The sequence below is a fragment of the Engystomops pustulosus genome, chromosome 8, assembly GCF_040894005.1.
Source record: "Engystomops pustulosus chromosome 8, aEngPut4.maternal, whole genome shotgun sequence".
Lineage (NCBI taxonomy): Eukaryota > Metazoa > Chordata > Amphibia > Anura > Leptodactylidae > Engystomops > Engystomops pustulosus.
This window is the reverse complement of record NC_092418.1, coordinates 1,562,078-1,575,598: the sequence shown is the minus strand read 5'-3', so window position 1 is coordinate 1,575,598 and position 13,521 is coordinate 1,562,078. Positions and strand designations below refer to the sequence as shown.

Here is a 13,521-nt window from a genome sequence, read left to right as displayed (position 1 = left end):
TCAGTCTTCACTCACCGGCCTTGGAGGGTTTTCCTGATTTTCCTTTAATATAAACAGAGACGTTTAGGTCACTAACCCTCGCCCGTCTGTCATTAGCTGTAGATGTAGAAACGGGCGAGTACTCACCCGGCTGCTGGAAGTTGCTGGGATAACCCCCGTATCCATTTCTGTAGCCTGAAACAGTAGATTATGAAGAAATGAACAGTCAAAGCTGAAATGAATAGAAAGGACAACCAAAAGGATGATGGAGAAGGAGGAGGAAGAGAAGCAGGAGGAGGAGGAGGAAGGAAGGAGGAACAGAAAGAGGAGGAAGGATGATGGAGTAAGAGGAGGATAAGAAGAAGAAGAAAGGGAAGTATGTAGAAAGGGCAGGCGAAGGAAGCATGATAGAGGATGGAGAAGGAGGAGGAGGAAGGAAGGAGGAAGTGAAGGAGGAGGAAGAGAAAAAAGGATGGAGAAGAATGATGAAGAAGGATAAGAAGCAGGAGAAGGAAGGATAATGGAGAAGAAAAAGGAGGAAGTATGATGGAGCAGGAGATGAATAAGAAGCAGGAGGAAGGATGATAGAGAAGGCGGAAGTAGCATGGAGAAGGAGGAGAAACAGGAGGAAGGAAGAAGAAGGAGGAGGAGGGATGATGAAGGAAGAGGAGGATAAGAAGCAGGAGGAAGAGAAAGAATAATAAAGGAGGAGGAGGAATAATGGAGGAGGAGGAGGAGGAAGGATGGAGAAGGGGTAGAAGGAGGAAGCATGATGGAGAAGAAGCAGGATGGAGAAGGAAGATGAGGATAAGAAGCAGGAGGAGGCGGAAGGATGATGGAGCAGGAGACTCTTTTGACTGGACGACTGTCAGGCCACATGTGTGAAGCTGTGTAGAGTAAATTGTTCTCAATTAACTTTTTGATCGCCTACGTGGATCTTACCGACCTAGTCCTACGTGGGGCACATATCCACATCCACGAAGGTGAGGAATGGAAGACGCCTTCAATACTCGTGATCGGTACCTGGTCATGCCGTTTGGACTCTGTAATGCTCCAGACGTATTTCAAGAGATCGTCAATGACATTTCAGGGATTTGCTTTTTACCTGTGTCCTGGTCTACCTGGATCATATCCTTGTGTTCCAGAATCCCATCAGGCCCATCTACAGCAAGTTCTCAGGTGCCTGAGGGCCAATGGCCTATACGCCAAACTCCAGAAGCGTCAGTTCCACCAACTTCAGTGGCCTCACCCAGTAGGTGCTATCCAGAGATTCCTGGGCTTCGCTAATTACCAGCAGTTACTACCATACTTCTCCTCCCTCGTGTCTCCCATTGTGGTGCTGACCAAGAAAAACGCCAATCCTAAGCGGTGGCCTCTGAAGTCTGCCCTTCCCTCTGCTCCTGTACTTACCCAGCCCAATACTGAGAAACCGTTCCTGGAGGATGACGCCTCCTCAGTTAGTGCTGGAGCCATTCTTATCCAGAAAGGGCCCAAAGGTCGAACTCTTACATGCGGCTTTTTTCTTTAAAACCTTCTCAGCCGCAGAGAGGAATTACTCCATAGGTGATCGTAAGCTTCTGGCCATAAAGCGAGCTTTGGAAGAGCGCCTTTATCTTCTGGAAGGAGCTCGCCATCCGGTCTGTATCTACACGGCTTGTTGTTGCTGCTCCTGTGGATCTATGGCAGATTCCTCCCAGCAAGATCTATGTTCAACCTAACCTTCGGAAGAGGATATTGGGGCTCATTTATTTACCTGTCCGACAAAGTTCACAGAAAGTGCATTGTCCGTGTATAATGCGCTGTGCGGCAGTCACTAAGATCCTGCGCCCGATATCCTGCATGTGTCTCTTCCCCGCTCAGGTCCCCGGAGTTCACCTTCTTCTTCCTGGTGCATGTAAGTGCATTGTCCGTGTATAATGCGCTGTGCGGGGAGTCACTAAGAACCTGCCCCCGATATCCTGCATGTGTCACTTCCCCGCTCAGGTCCCCGGAGTTCACCTTCTACTTCCTGGTGCATGTAAGTGCATTGTCCGTGTATAATGCGCTGTGCAGGGAGTCACTAAGATCCTGCACCCGATATCCTGCATGTGTCGCTTCCCCGCTCAGGTCCCCGGAGTTCACCTTCTTCTTCCTGGTGCATGTAAGTGCATTGTCCGTGTATAATGCGCTGTGCGGGGAGACACTAAGATCCTGCACCCGATATCCTGCATGTGTCGCTTCCCCGCTCAGGTCCCCGGAGTTCACCTTCTTCTTCCTGGTGCATGTAAGTGCATTGTCTATGTATAATGCGCTGTGCGGGGAGTCACTAAGATCCTGCACCTGATATCCTGCATGTGTCGCTTCCCCGCTCAGGTCCCCGGAGTTCACCTTCTTCTTCCTGGTGCATGTAAGTGCATTGTCCGTGTATAATGCGCTGTGCGGGGAGTCACTAAGATCATGCCCTGATATCCTGCATGTGTTGCTTCCCCGCTCAGGTCCCAGGAGTTCACCTTCTTCTTCCTGGTGAATGTAAGTGCATTGTCCGTGTATAATGCGCTGTGCAGGGAGTCACTAAGATCGTGCGTCCGATATCCTGCATGTGTCGCTTCCCCGCTCAGGTCCCCGGAGTTCACCTTCTTCTTCCTGGTGCATGTAAGTAAATTGTCCGTGTATAATGCGCTGTGCGGGGAGTCACTAAGATCATGCCCTGATATCCTGCATGTGTTGCTTCCCCGCTCAGGTCCCAGGAGTTCACCTTCTTCTTCCTGGTGAATGTAAGTGCATTGTCCGTGTATAATGCGCTGTGCAGGGAGTCACTAAGATCGTGCGTCCGATATCCTGCATGTGTCGCTCCCCCGCTCAGGTCCCCGGAGTTCACCTTCTTCCTGGTGCATGTAAGTGCATTGTCCGTGTATAATGCGCTGTGCAGGGAGTCACTAAGATCGTGCGTCCGATATCCTGCATGTGTCACTTCCCCGCTCAGGTCCCTGGAGTTCACCTTCTTCTTCCTGGTGCATGTAAGTGCATTGTCCGTGTATAATGCGCTGTGCGGGGAGTCACTAAGATCCTGCACCCGATATCCTGCATGTGTCTCTTCCCCGCTCAGGTCCCTGGAGTTCACCTTCTTCTTCCTGGTGCATGTAAGTGCATTGTCCGTGTATAATGCGCTGTGCGGGGAGTCACTAAGATCGTGCACCCGATATCCTGCATGTGTCGCTTCCCCGCTCAGGTCCCTGGAGTTCACCTTCTTCTTCCTGGTGCATGTAAGTGCATTATCCATGTATAATGCGCTGTGCGGGGAGTCACTAAGATCCTGCACCCGATATCCTGCATGTGTCTCTTCCCCGCTCAGGTCCCCTGAGTTCACCTTCTTCTTCCTGGTGCATGTAAGTGCATTGTCCATGTATAATGCACTGTGCAGGGAGTCACTAAGATCGTGCACCTGATATCCTGCATGTGTCGCTTCCCCGCTCAGGTCCCTGGAGTTCACCTTCTCCTTCCTGGTGCATGTAAGTGCATTGTCCGTGTATAATGCGCTGTGCGGGGAGTCACTAAGATCGTGCGCCCAATATCCTGCATGTGTCACATCCCCGCTCAGGTCCCCGGAGTTCACCTTCTTCTTCCTGGTGCATGTAAGTGCATTGTCCGTGTATAATGCGCTGTGCAGGGAGTCACTAAGATCGTGCACCTGATATCCTGCATGTGTCGCTTCCCCGCTCAGGTCCCTGGAGTTCACCTTCTCCTTCCTGGTGCATGTAAGTGCATTGTCCGTGTATAATGTGCTGTGTGGGGAGTCACTAAGATCGTGCGTCCGATATCCTGCATGTGTCACTTCCCCGCTCAGGTCCCTGGAGTTCACCTTCTTCTTCCTGGTGCATGTAAGTGCATTGTCCGTGTATAATGCGCTGTGCGGGGAGTCACTAAGATCGTGCACCCGATATCCTGCATGTGTCGCTTCCCCGCTCAGGTCCCTGGAGTTCACCTTCTTCTTCCTGGTGCATGTAGGTGCATTGTCCGTGTATAATGCGCTGTGCGGGGAGTCACTAAGATCCTGCACCCGATATCCTGCATGTGTCTCTTCCCCGCTCAGGTCCCCGGAGTTCACCTTCTTCTTCCTGGTGCATGTAAGTGCATTGTCCATGTATAATGCGCTGTGCAGGGAGTCACTAAGATCGTGCGTCCGATATCCTGCATGTGCCGCTTCCCCCGCTCAGGTCCCTGGAGTTCACCTTCTTCTTCCTGGTGCATGTAAGTGCATTGTCCGTGTATAATGCGCAGTGCGGGAAGTCACTATGATCCTGCCCCCGATATCCTGCATGTGTCTCTTCCCCGCTCAGGTCCCCGGAGTTCACCTTCTTCTTCCCGGTGCATGTAAGTGCATTGTCCGTGTATAATGTGCTGTGCAGGGAGTCACTAAGATCCTGCGCCCGATATCCTGCATGTGTCGCTTCCCCGCTCAGGTCCCCGGAGTGCACCTTCTTCTTCCTGGTGCATGTAAGTGCATTGTCCGTGTATAATGCGCTGTGCGGGGAGTCACTAAGATCCTGTCCCCGATATCCTGCATGTGTCGCTTCTCCGCTCAGGTCCCCGGAGTTCACCTTCTTCTTCCTTGTGCATGTAAGTGCATTGTCTATGTATAATGCGCTGTGCGGGGAGTCACTAAGATCCTGCACCTGATATCCTGCATGTGTCGCTTCCCCGCTCAGGTCCCCGGAGTTCACCTTCTTCCTGGTGCATGTAAGTGCATTGTCTGTGTATAATGCGCTGTGCGGGGAGTCACTAAGATCCTGCGCCCGATATCCTGCATGTGTCACTTCCCCGCTCAGGTCCCTGGAGTTCACCTTCTTCTTCCTGGTGCATGTAAGTGCATTGTCCGTGTATAATGCGCTGTGCGGGGAGTCACTAGGATCGTGCGTCCGATATCCTGCATGTGTCGCTTCCCCGCTCAGGTCCCCGGAGTTCACCTTCTTCTTCCTGGTGCATGTAAGTACATTGTCCGTGTATAATGCGCTGTGCGGGGAGTCACTAAGATCCTGCGCCCGATATCCTGCATGTGTCGCTTCCCCGCTCAGGTCCCCGGAGTTCATCTTCTTCTTCCTGGTGCATGTAAGTGCATTGTCCGTGTATAATGCGCTGTGCAGGGAGTCACTAGGATCGTGCATCCGATATCCTGCATGTGTCGCTTCCCCGCTCAGGTCCCCGGAGTTCACCTTCTTCTTCCTGGTGCATGTAAGTGCATTGTCCGTGTATAATGCGCTGTGCGAGGAGTCACTAAGATCCTGCGCCCTATATCCTGCATGTGTCGCTTCCCCGCTCAGGTCCCCGGAGTTCACCTTCTTCCTGGTGCATGTAAGTGCATTGTCCGTGTATAATGTGCTGTGCGGGGAGTCACTAAGATCCTGCTCCCGATATCCTGCATGTGTCTCTTCCCCGCTCAGGTCCCCGGAGTTCACCTTCTTCTTCCTGGTGCATGTAAGTGCATTGTCCGTGTATAATGCGCTGTGCAGGGAGTCACTTAGATCCTGCGCCCGATATCCAGCATGTGTCGCTTCCCTGCTCAGGTCCCTGGAGTTCACCTTCTTCTTCCTGGTGCATGTAAGTGCATTGTCCGTGTATAATGCGCTGTGCGGGGAGTCACTAAGATCCTGCACCTGATATCCTGCATGTGTCACTTCCCCGCTCAGGTCCCCGGAGTTCACCTTCTTCTTCCTGGTGCATGTAAGTGCATTGTCTGTGTATAATGCGCTGTGCGGGGAGTCACTAAGATCCTGCACCCGATATCCTGCATGTGTCTCTTCCCCGCTCAGGTCCCTGGAGTTCACCTTCTTCTTCCTGGTGCATGTAAGTGCATTGTCCGTGTATAATGCGCTGTGCGGGGAGTCACTAAGATCGTGCACCCGATATCCTGCATGTGTCGCTTCCCCGCTCAGGTCCCTGGAGTTCACCTTCTTCTTCCTGGTGCATGTAAGTGCATTGTCCGTGTATAATGCGCTGTGCGGGGAGTCACTAAGATCCTGCACCCGATATCCTGCATGTGTCTCTTCCCCGCTCAGGTCCCCGGAGTTCACCTTCTTCTTCCTGGTGCATGTAAGTGCATTGTCCATGTATAATGCGCTGTGCAGGGAGTCACTAAGATCGTGCGTCCGATATCCTGCATGTGCCGCTTCCCCCGCTCAGGTCCCTGGAGTTCACCTTCTTCTTCCTGGTGCATGTAAGTGCATTGTCCATGTATAATGTGCTGTGCGGGGAGTCACTAAGATCCTGCCCCCGATATCCTGCATGTGTCTCTTCCCCGCTCAGGTCCCCGGAGTTCACCTTCTTCTTCCTGGTGCATGTAAGTGCATTGTCCGTGTATAATGCGCTGTGCGGGGAGTCACTAAAATCGTGCGTCCGATATCCTGCATGTGTCGCTTCCCCGCTCAGGTCCCTGGATTTCACCTTCTTCTTCCCGGTGCATGTAAGTGCATTGTCCGTGTATAATGCGCTGTGCGGGAGTCACTAAGATCCTGCACCTGATATCCTGCATGTGTCACTTCCCCGCTCAGGTCCCCGGAGTTCACCACCTTCTTCCCTGTGCATGTAAGTGCATTGTCCGTGTATAATGTGCTGTGCGGGGAGTCACTAAGATCCTGCGCCCGATATCCTGCATGTGTCGCTTCCCCACTCAGGTCCCTGGAGTTCACCTTCTTCTTCCTGGTGCATGTAAGTGCATTGTCCGTGTATAATGCGCTGTGCGGGGAGTCACTAAGATCCTGCACCCGATATTCTGCATGTGTCGCTTCCCCGCTCAGGTCCCTGGATTTCACCTTCTTCTTCCTGGTGCATGTAAGTGCATTGTCCGTGTATAATGCGCTGTGCGGGAGTCACTAAGATCGTGCACCCGATATCCTGCATGTGTCGCTTCCCCGCTCAGGTCCCCGGAGTTCACCTTCTTCTTCCTGGTGCATGTAAGTGCATTGTCCGTGTATAAAGCGCTGTGCGGGGAGTCACTAAGATCCTGCACCCGATATCCTGCATGTGTCGCTTCCCCGCTCAGGTCCCCGGAGTTCACCTTCTTCTTCCCGGTGCATGTAAGTGCATTGTCCGTGTATAATGCGCTGTGCGGGGAGTCACTAAGATCCTGCACCCGATATCCTGCATGTGTCACTTCCCCGCTCAGGTCCCTGGAGTTCACCTTCTTCTTCCTGGTGCATGTAAGTGCATTGTCCGTGTATAATGCGCTGTGCGGGGAGTCACTAAGATCATGCACCCGATATCCTGCATGTGTCGCTTCCCCGCTCAGGTCCCCGGAGTTCACCTTCTTCTTCCTGGTGCATGTAAGTGCATTGTCTGTGTATAATGTGCTGTGCGGGGAGTCACTAAGATCCTGCGCCCGATATCCTGCATGTGTCGCTTCCCCGCTCAGGTCCCTGGAGTTCACCTTCTTCTTCCTGGTGCATGTAAGTGCATTGTCCGTGTATAATGCGCTGTGCGGGGAGTCACTAGGATCGTGCGTCCGATATCCTGCATGTGTCGCTTCCCCGCTCAGGTCCCCGGAGTTCACCTTCTTCTTCCTGGTGCATGTAAGTACATTGTCCGTGTATAATGCGCTGTGCGGGGAGTCACTAAGATCCTGCGCCCGATATCCTGCATGTGTCGCTTCCCCGCTCAGGTCCCCGGAGTTCATCTTCTTCTTCCTGGAGCATGTAAGTGCATTGTCCGTGTATAATGTGCTGTGCGGGGAGTCACTAGGATTGTGCATCCGATATCCTGCATGTGTCGCTTCCCCGCTCAGGTCCCCGGAGTTCACCTTCTTCTTCCTGGTGCATGTAAGTGCATTGTCCGTGTATAATGCGCTGTGCGGGGAGTCACTAAGATCCTGCACCCGATATCCTGCATGTGTCGCTTCCCAGCTCAGGTCCCCGGAGTTCACCTTCTTCTTCCTGGTGCATGTAAGTGCATTGTCCATGTATAATGCGCTGTGCGAGGAGTCACTAAGATCCTGCGCCCTATATCCTGCATGTGTCGCTTCCCCGCTCAGGTCCCCGGAGTTCACCTTCTTCCTGGTGCATGTAAGTGCATTGTCCGTGTATAATGTGCTGTGCGGGGAGTCACTAAGATCCTGCGCCCGATATCCTGCATGTGTCGCTTCCCCGCTCAGGTCCCCGGAGTTCACCTTCTTCTTCCTGGTGCATGTAAGTGCATTGTCCGTGTATAATGCGCTGTGCGGGGAGTCACTAACATCCTGCGCCCGATATCCTGCATGTGTCGCTTCCCCGCTCAGGTCCCCGGAGTTCACCTTCTTCTTCCTGGTGCATGTAAGTGCATTGTCCGTGTATAATGTGCTGTGCGGGGAGTCACTAAGATCGTGTGCCCTATATCCTGCATGTGTCACTTCCCCGCTCAGGTCCCCGGAGTTCACCTTCTTCTTCCTGGTGCATGTAAGTGCATTGTCCGTGTATAATGTGCTGTGCGGGGAGTCACTAAGATTGTAAATTGCCCCCTCCCCACCCCTCCATTTCTGTTGTATGAAAGCCGCCGCCGATGCACCAAAATCCGATCGTGTACAACACAATCCCCGGCACGATCACCGGAAATTCTGGAAACCCAACAAAAATGTGGCCGCGGGACCCTTGAGCCCCATCGTCTCAGACTGAGGGGTCCAGTTTGTTTCCAGGTTCTGGCGTTCCGTGCTGCATGTTAAGGTGGACGTCTCTTCTGCATATCATCCGCAGACTAACGGGCAAGTTAAGAGGATCAACCAGACTCTGGCTGCTATCTACGGCACTTTGTTCCCACTTGACAGGACGACTGGTCCACCCTGCTACCTTGGGCGGAATTCTCATATAAAATTTCTGGAATCTGCAGGAGCTGCTCCCCTCTTTATTGTCTATGGATGACACCCACGCCCACCTCTTGCTCTTTCTGAGCCTTCTGATGTTCCTGCCGTGGGGGAATTGGTTCAAGTACTCCAGTCCATCTGGGAGCAAACAGGGCAGTCTCTACTTCAGGTGTCCACCTGCACTAAAACCCAGGCCGACAAGAGACGTGGGTCTCCTCCAGTCTTCTCTCCAGGAGATAAGGTGTGGCTGTCTTCTAGATAAGTCCATCTGAAGATTCCCAAACTTCTACAAACTTGGTCCCTGTTTCCTGGTTCCTATTGAGGTGCTGAAGCGCATCAACCAAGTGGCCTATAAGCTTCGCGTTCCTCTTACCATCCACCATCATCTCGGGATCTCTAGGTCTCTCTACCTGTCATCTTGAATTGCTTCTCCCGGCAAGTCCCAGCTCCTGCTTTTGATGTCTATGAGGTAAAGGACATCCTGGACATGAAGTCGTCAGAGGGAAGTGGTTCTTTCTTGTCGACTGGAAGGGGTTCAGGCCAGAGGAGAGAACTTGGGAGCCCGAGACCATCCTGGACCATGGTCTTCCACAGAGGTTTCTTCAGTCCAAGAAGAGGGAGAGGCGAAGGGTGGGGGGTACTGTCACTAGTGCTGGGTCGCAGGCGCACCAGTGTGCCTCCCTGTGTCCCTGGAGCCCATCTGCAGCCTCACTTACCTACCCTTGCTCCAGCAGCAGTCTCCGCACTTCGACATGCACGTCCCTGCCTCCTAGTGCTGGTGTGCCGGCTCTGTAACATTTAAAGGGCCAGCGCTCTGATAATTGTCTGCCTGCCCTGATAAATTGCCATCCCCTTCCTGTGTGCCCTGCTGGATCTTTGTGCCTCTGAGAAAGCTTCCCCTCTGTTATTCCTGCGATTATTGTGATTTCCCATTGTGACCTCGATTCCTGTTCCTGATTCCGATCCTGCGCCGTCTGTCCTGACCTCCTTCCTGACCATGACTCCGTCTCTGCCTTACGATTCTGTACCTCGCCTTGGCCACCACGGTGGTACCTCACCGCAGCAAGTCCTCTGGTGAACACCGGGTGCCACTTAGACTCCGCTCCCTGGTCTCGGCTTACGTTATTGCTCGCGATGGCTCAGTGGGTCCACTACCCTGGATCCTAAGAGGTTCACTCCTGATTAAGGAAATCCCATTTGTGAACATTTGCAAATTTAGGAGCAAACCACTACAGACCTTAACATCGTAAATGCCTCCTCCGGGTATTTACCATCGGGCTCCTCGCGATTCTTCTATCTCGGCCTTTGGAGCTTCGCTGCCCTTTTATAAATGTCTCTGGGATTTTTTTCAAATAATGACAAAATAATCACAAGTAGAGTAAAATAATGGCACCGCAGATGCGCGAGGAGGGAAGTGACTGAACTTTTGTTATAAAAAAAGGCAAATCATAGAAGAGCCTGTGCGCGGTGCTCGCCGAGCCAGTGATAAATCTCCTCCTAAGATTCTAAGCCGCTATGATAAATGTGACGGCATCCAAAGACACCACAACCCCCCAGTGAGTGTAATACTGCTGGAGATGTAGAGAAAGCAAGAGGATGAGGATGAGGATGAGGATGAGGAGAAGGACAAAGAGGAGAACGAGGAAGAGGTCAAGGAGAACAAGGAGGAGAAGGACCATGAGGAGGAGAATGAGGAAGAGGCCAAAGAGAACAAGGAGGTGAAGAGGAGAAGAATAAGGAAGGGCAAGAGAACAAAGAGGAGAATGAGGAGTAGAAGGACCATGAGGAGGAGAATGAGGAAGAGGCCAAGGAGAACGAGGAGGAGAAGGACCATGAGGAGGAGAACGAGGAAGAGGCCAAGGAGAACAAGGAGGAGAAGGACCATGAGGAGGAGAACAAGGAAGAGGCCAAAGAGAACAAGGAGGAGAAAGAGGAGAAGAATAAGGAAGGGGAAGAGAACAAGGAGGAGAATGAGGAGTAGAAGGACCATGAGGAGGAGAATGAGGAAGAGGCCAAGGAGAACAAGGAGGAGAAGGACCATGAGGAAGAGAATGAGGAAGAGGCCAAAGAGAACGAGGAGGAGAAGGACCATGAGGAGGAGAATGAGGAAGAGGCCAAGGAGAACAAGGAGGAGAAGGACCATGAGGAGGAGGAGAACGAGGAGGAGAATGAGTAAGAGGCCAAAGAGAATGAGGAAGAGGTCAAGGAAAACAGGAAGAGGACAAAAAGTAGAACGAGGAGGAGAAGGACCTGGAGGAAGAGAAGAATGAGAAAGAGGCCAGGGATAACCAGGAGGATAAGAGGCAGGAGAAGGACAAGGCAGAGAAAGAGGAAGAGGCCAAGGAGAACAAGTAAAAAAGGACAAAGAGGAGAAGAACAAGGAGGAGTAGGACCAAGAGGAGAAGGAGAATGAGGAAGAGGCCAAGGAGAACAAGGAAAAGGTCAAGGAGGAGAAGAACAAGGAGTAGAAGGACCAAAAGGAGAAGGAGAATGAGGAAGAGGCCAAGGAGAACAAGAAGGAGGAAAGGAGGAGAAGGAGGAGGAGGAGAAGGAGAAGGAGGAGAATGAGGAGGACAAGGAGGAGGAGGAGAATGAGGAGGAGGCCAAGGAGAACCAGAGGGACAAGAAGCAGGAGGACAAGGATGAGGCGGAGGAGATCAAGAAGAGGCTAAGGTGAACGAGGAGGAGGAAAACAAGGAGGGGAAGGACAAGGAGGAGAACGAGGAGGGGAAGGACTAGGAGGAGAACGAGGAGGGGAAGGACTAGGAGGAGAACGAGGAGGGGAAGGACAAGGAGGACAAGGAGCAGGAGGAGGACAAGGAAGATGCCAAGGAGAAGAGGAGAAAGAGGATCAGGACAAGGAGGGGAAGATGGAACATTTACCTCTTTGAGGAGAGTACTGGTAATTTCCAGCCCCGATACCTGCAAAGATGAGAGGAGATGAGGCACAACCTCTGTACAATGTAATTGGGAGAAGCTGTGGGATACGGGGTCACACAAGGGGGACGAGCGTCTCACCTGCCTTCGAAGGTTTTGCTCCATAACCTGAAATAAACAAGTATTTGATCTTTAGCATCAACATCTAATGATAACTCCACAGCAATGTTACCCGAGCCCTCAGTGTAAGGAGAGGTTACCACAGGGGGCAGTACTGGAGGGGTTACAGATACTAGTGGGGTACCACAGGGGGCAGTACTGGAGGGGTTACAGATACTAGTGGGGACCACAGGGGGCAGTACTGGAGGGGTTACAGATACTAGTGGGGACCACAGGGGGCAGTACTGGAGGGGTTACAGATACTAGTGGGGTACCACAGGGGGCAGTACTGGAGGGGTTACAGATACTAGTGGGTACCACAGGGGGCAGTACTGGAGGGGTTACAGATACTAGTGGGGACCACAGGGGGCAGTACTGGAGGGGTTACAGATACTAGTGGGGACCACAGGGGGCAGTACTGGAGGGGTTACAGATACTAGTGGGGACCAAAGGGGGCAGTACTGGAGGGGTTACAGATACTAGTGGGTACCACAGGGGGCAGTACTGGAGGGGTTACAGATACTAGTGGGGTACCACAGGGGGCAGTACTGGAGGGGTTACAGATACTAGTGGGGACCACAGGGGGCAGTACTGGAGGGGTTACAGATACTAGTGGGGACCACAGGGGGCAGTACTGGAGGGGTTACAGATACTAGTGGGGACCACAGGGGGCAGTACTGGAGGGGTTACAGATACTAGTGGGGACCACAGGGGGCAGTACTGGAGGGGTTACAGATACTAGTGGGGTACCACAGGGGGCAGTACTGGAGGGGTTACAGATACTAGTGGGGACCACAGGGGGCAGTACTGGAGGGGTTACAGATACTAGTGGGGACCACAGGGGGCAGTACTGGAGGGGTTACAGATACTAGTGGGTACCACAGGGGGCAGTACTGGAGGGGTTACAGATACTAGTGGGGTACCACAGGGGGCAGTACTGGAGGGGTTACAGATACTAGTGGGGACCACAGGGGGCAGTACTGGAGGGGTTACAGATACTAGTGGGGACCACAGGGGGCAGTACTGGAGGGGTTACAGATACTAGTGGGGTACCACAGGGGGCAGTACTGGAGGGGTTACAGATACTAGTGGGGACCACAGGGGGCAGTACTGGAGGGGTTGCAGATACTAGTGGGGACCACAGGGGGCAGTACTGGAGGGGTTACAGATACTAGTGGGGACCACAGGGGGCAGTACTGGAGGGGTTACAGATACTAGTGGGGTACCACAGGGGGCAGTACTGGAGGGGTTACAGATACTAGTGGGGACCACAGGGGGCAGTACTGGAGGGGTTACAGATACTAGTGGGGACCACAGGGGGCAGTACTGGAGGGGTTACAGATACTAGTGGGGACCACAGGGGGCAGTACTGGAGGGGTTACAGATACTAGTGGGGACCACAGGGGGCAGTACTGGAGGGGTTACAGATACTAGTGGGGTACCACAGGGGGCAGTACTGGAGGGGTTGCAGATACTAGTGGGGACCACAGGGGGCAGTACTGGAGGGGTTACAGATACTAGTGGGGACCACAGGGGGCAGTACTGGAGGGTTTACAGATACTAGTGGGGTACCACAGGGGGCAGTACTGGAGGGGTTACAGATACTAGTGGGGACCACAGGGGGCAGTACTGGAGGGGTTACAGATACTAGTGGGGACCACAGGGGGCAGTACTGGAGGGGTTACAGATACTAGTGGGGTACCACA

At 52.9% G+C, this 13,521-nt stretch overlaps 1 protein-coding gene across 4 annotated transcripts in view; it reads right to left on the bottom strand.

The window, feature by feature from the left end:
• The window catches only part of LOC140076237 (uncharacterized), a 187,808-nt gene that overhangs the window by 32,871 nt on the left and 141,416 nt on the right, over positions 1–13,521 (bottom strand). For all 4 annotated transcript variants that reach the window (XM_072122754.1, XM_072122755.1, XM_072122756.1 and 1 more), the window contains 4 exons: positions 11,798–11,824; positions 11,663–11,701; positions 127–174; positions 16–42 (listed from right to left, as the gene is read on the bottom strand). In XM_072122754.1, coding sequence (XP_071978855.1) covers positions 16–42; positions 127–174; positions 11,663–11,701; positions 11,798–11,824 — 141 coding nt within the window. The remainder of the gene's footprint in view (positions 1–15; positions 43–126; positions 175–11,662; positions 11,702–11,797; positions 11,825–13,521) is intronic.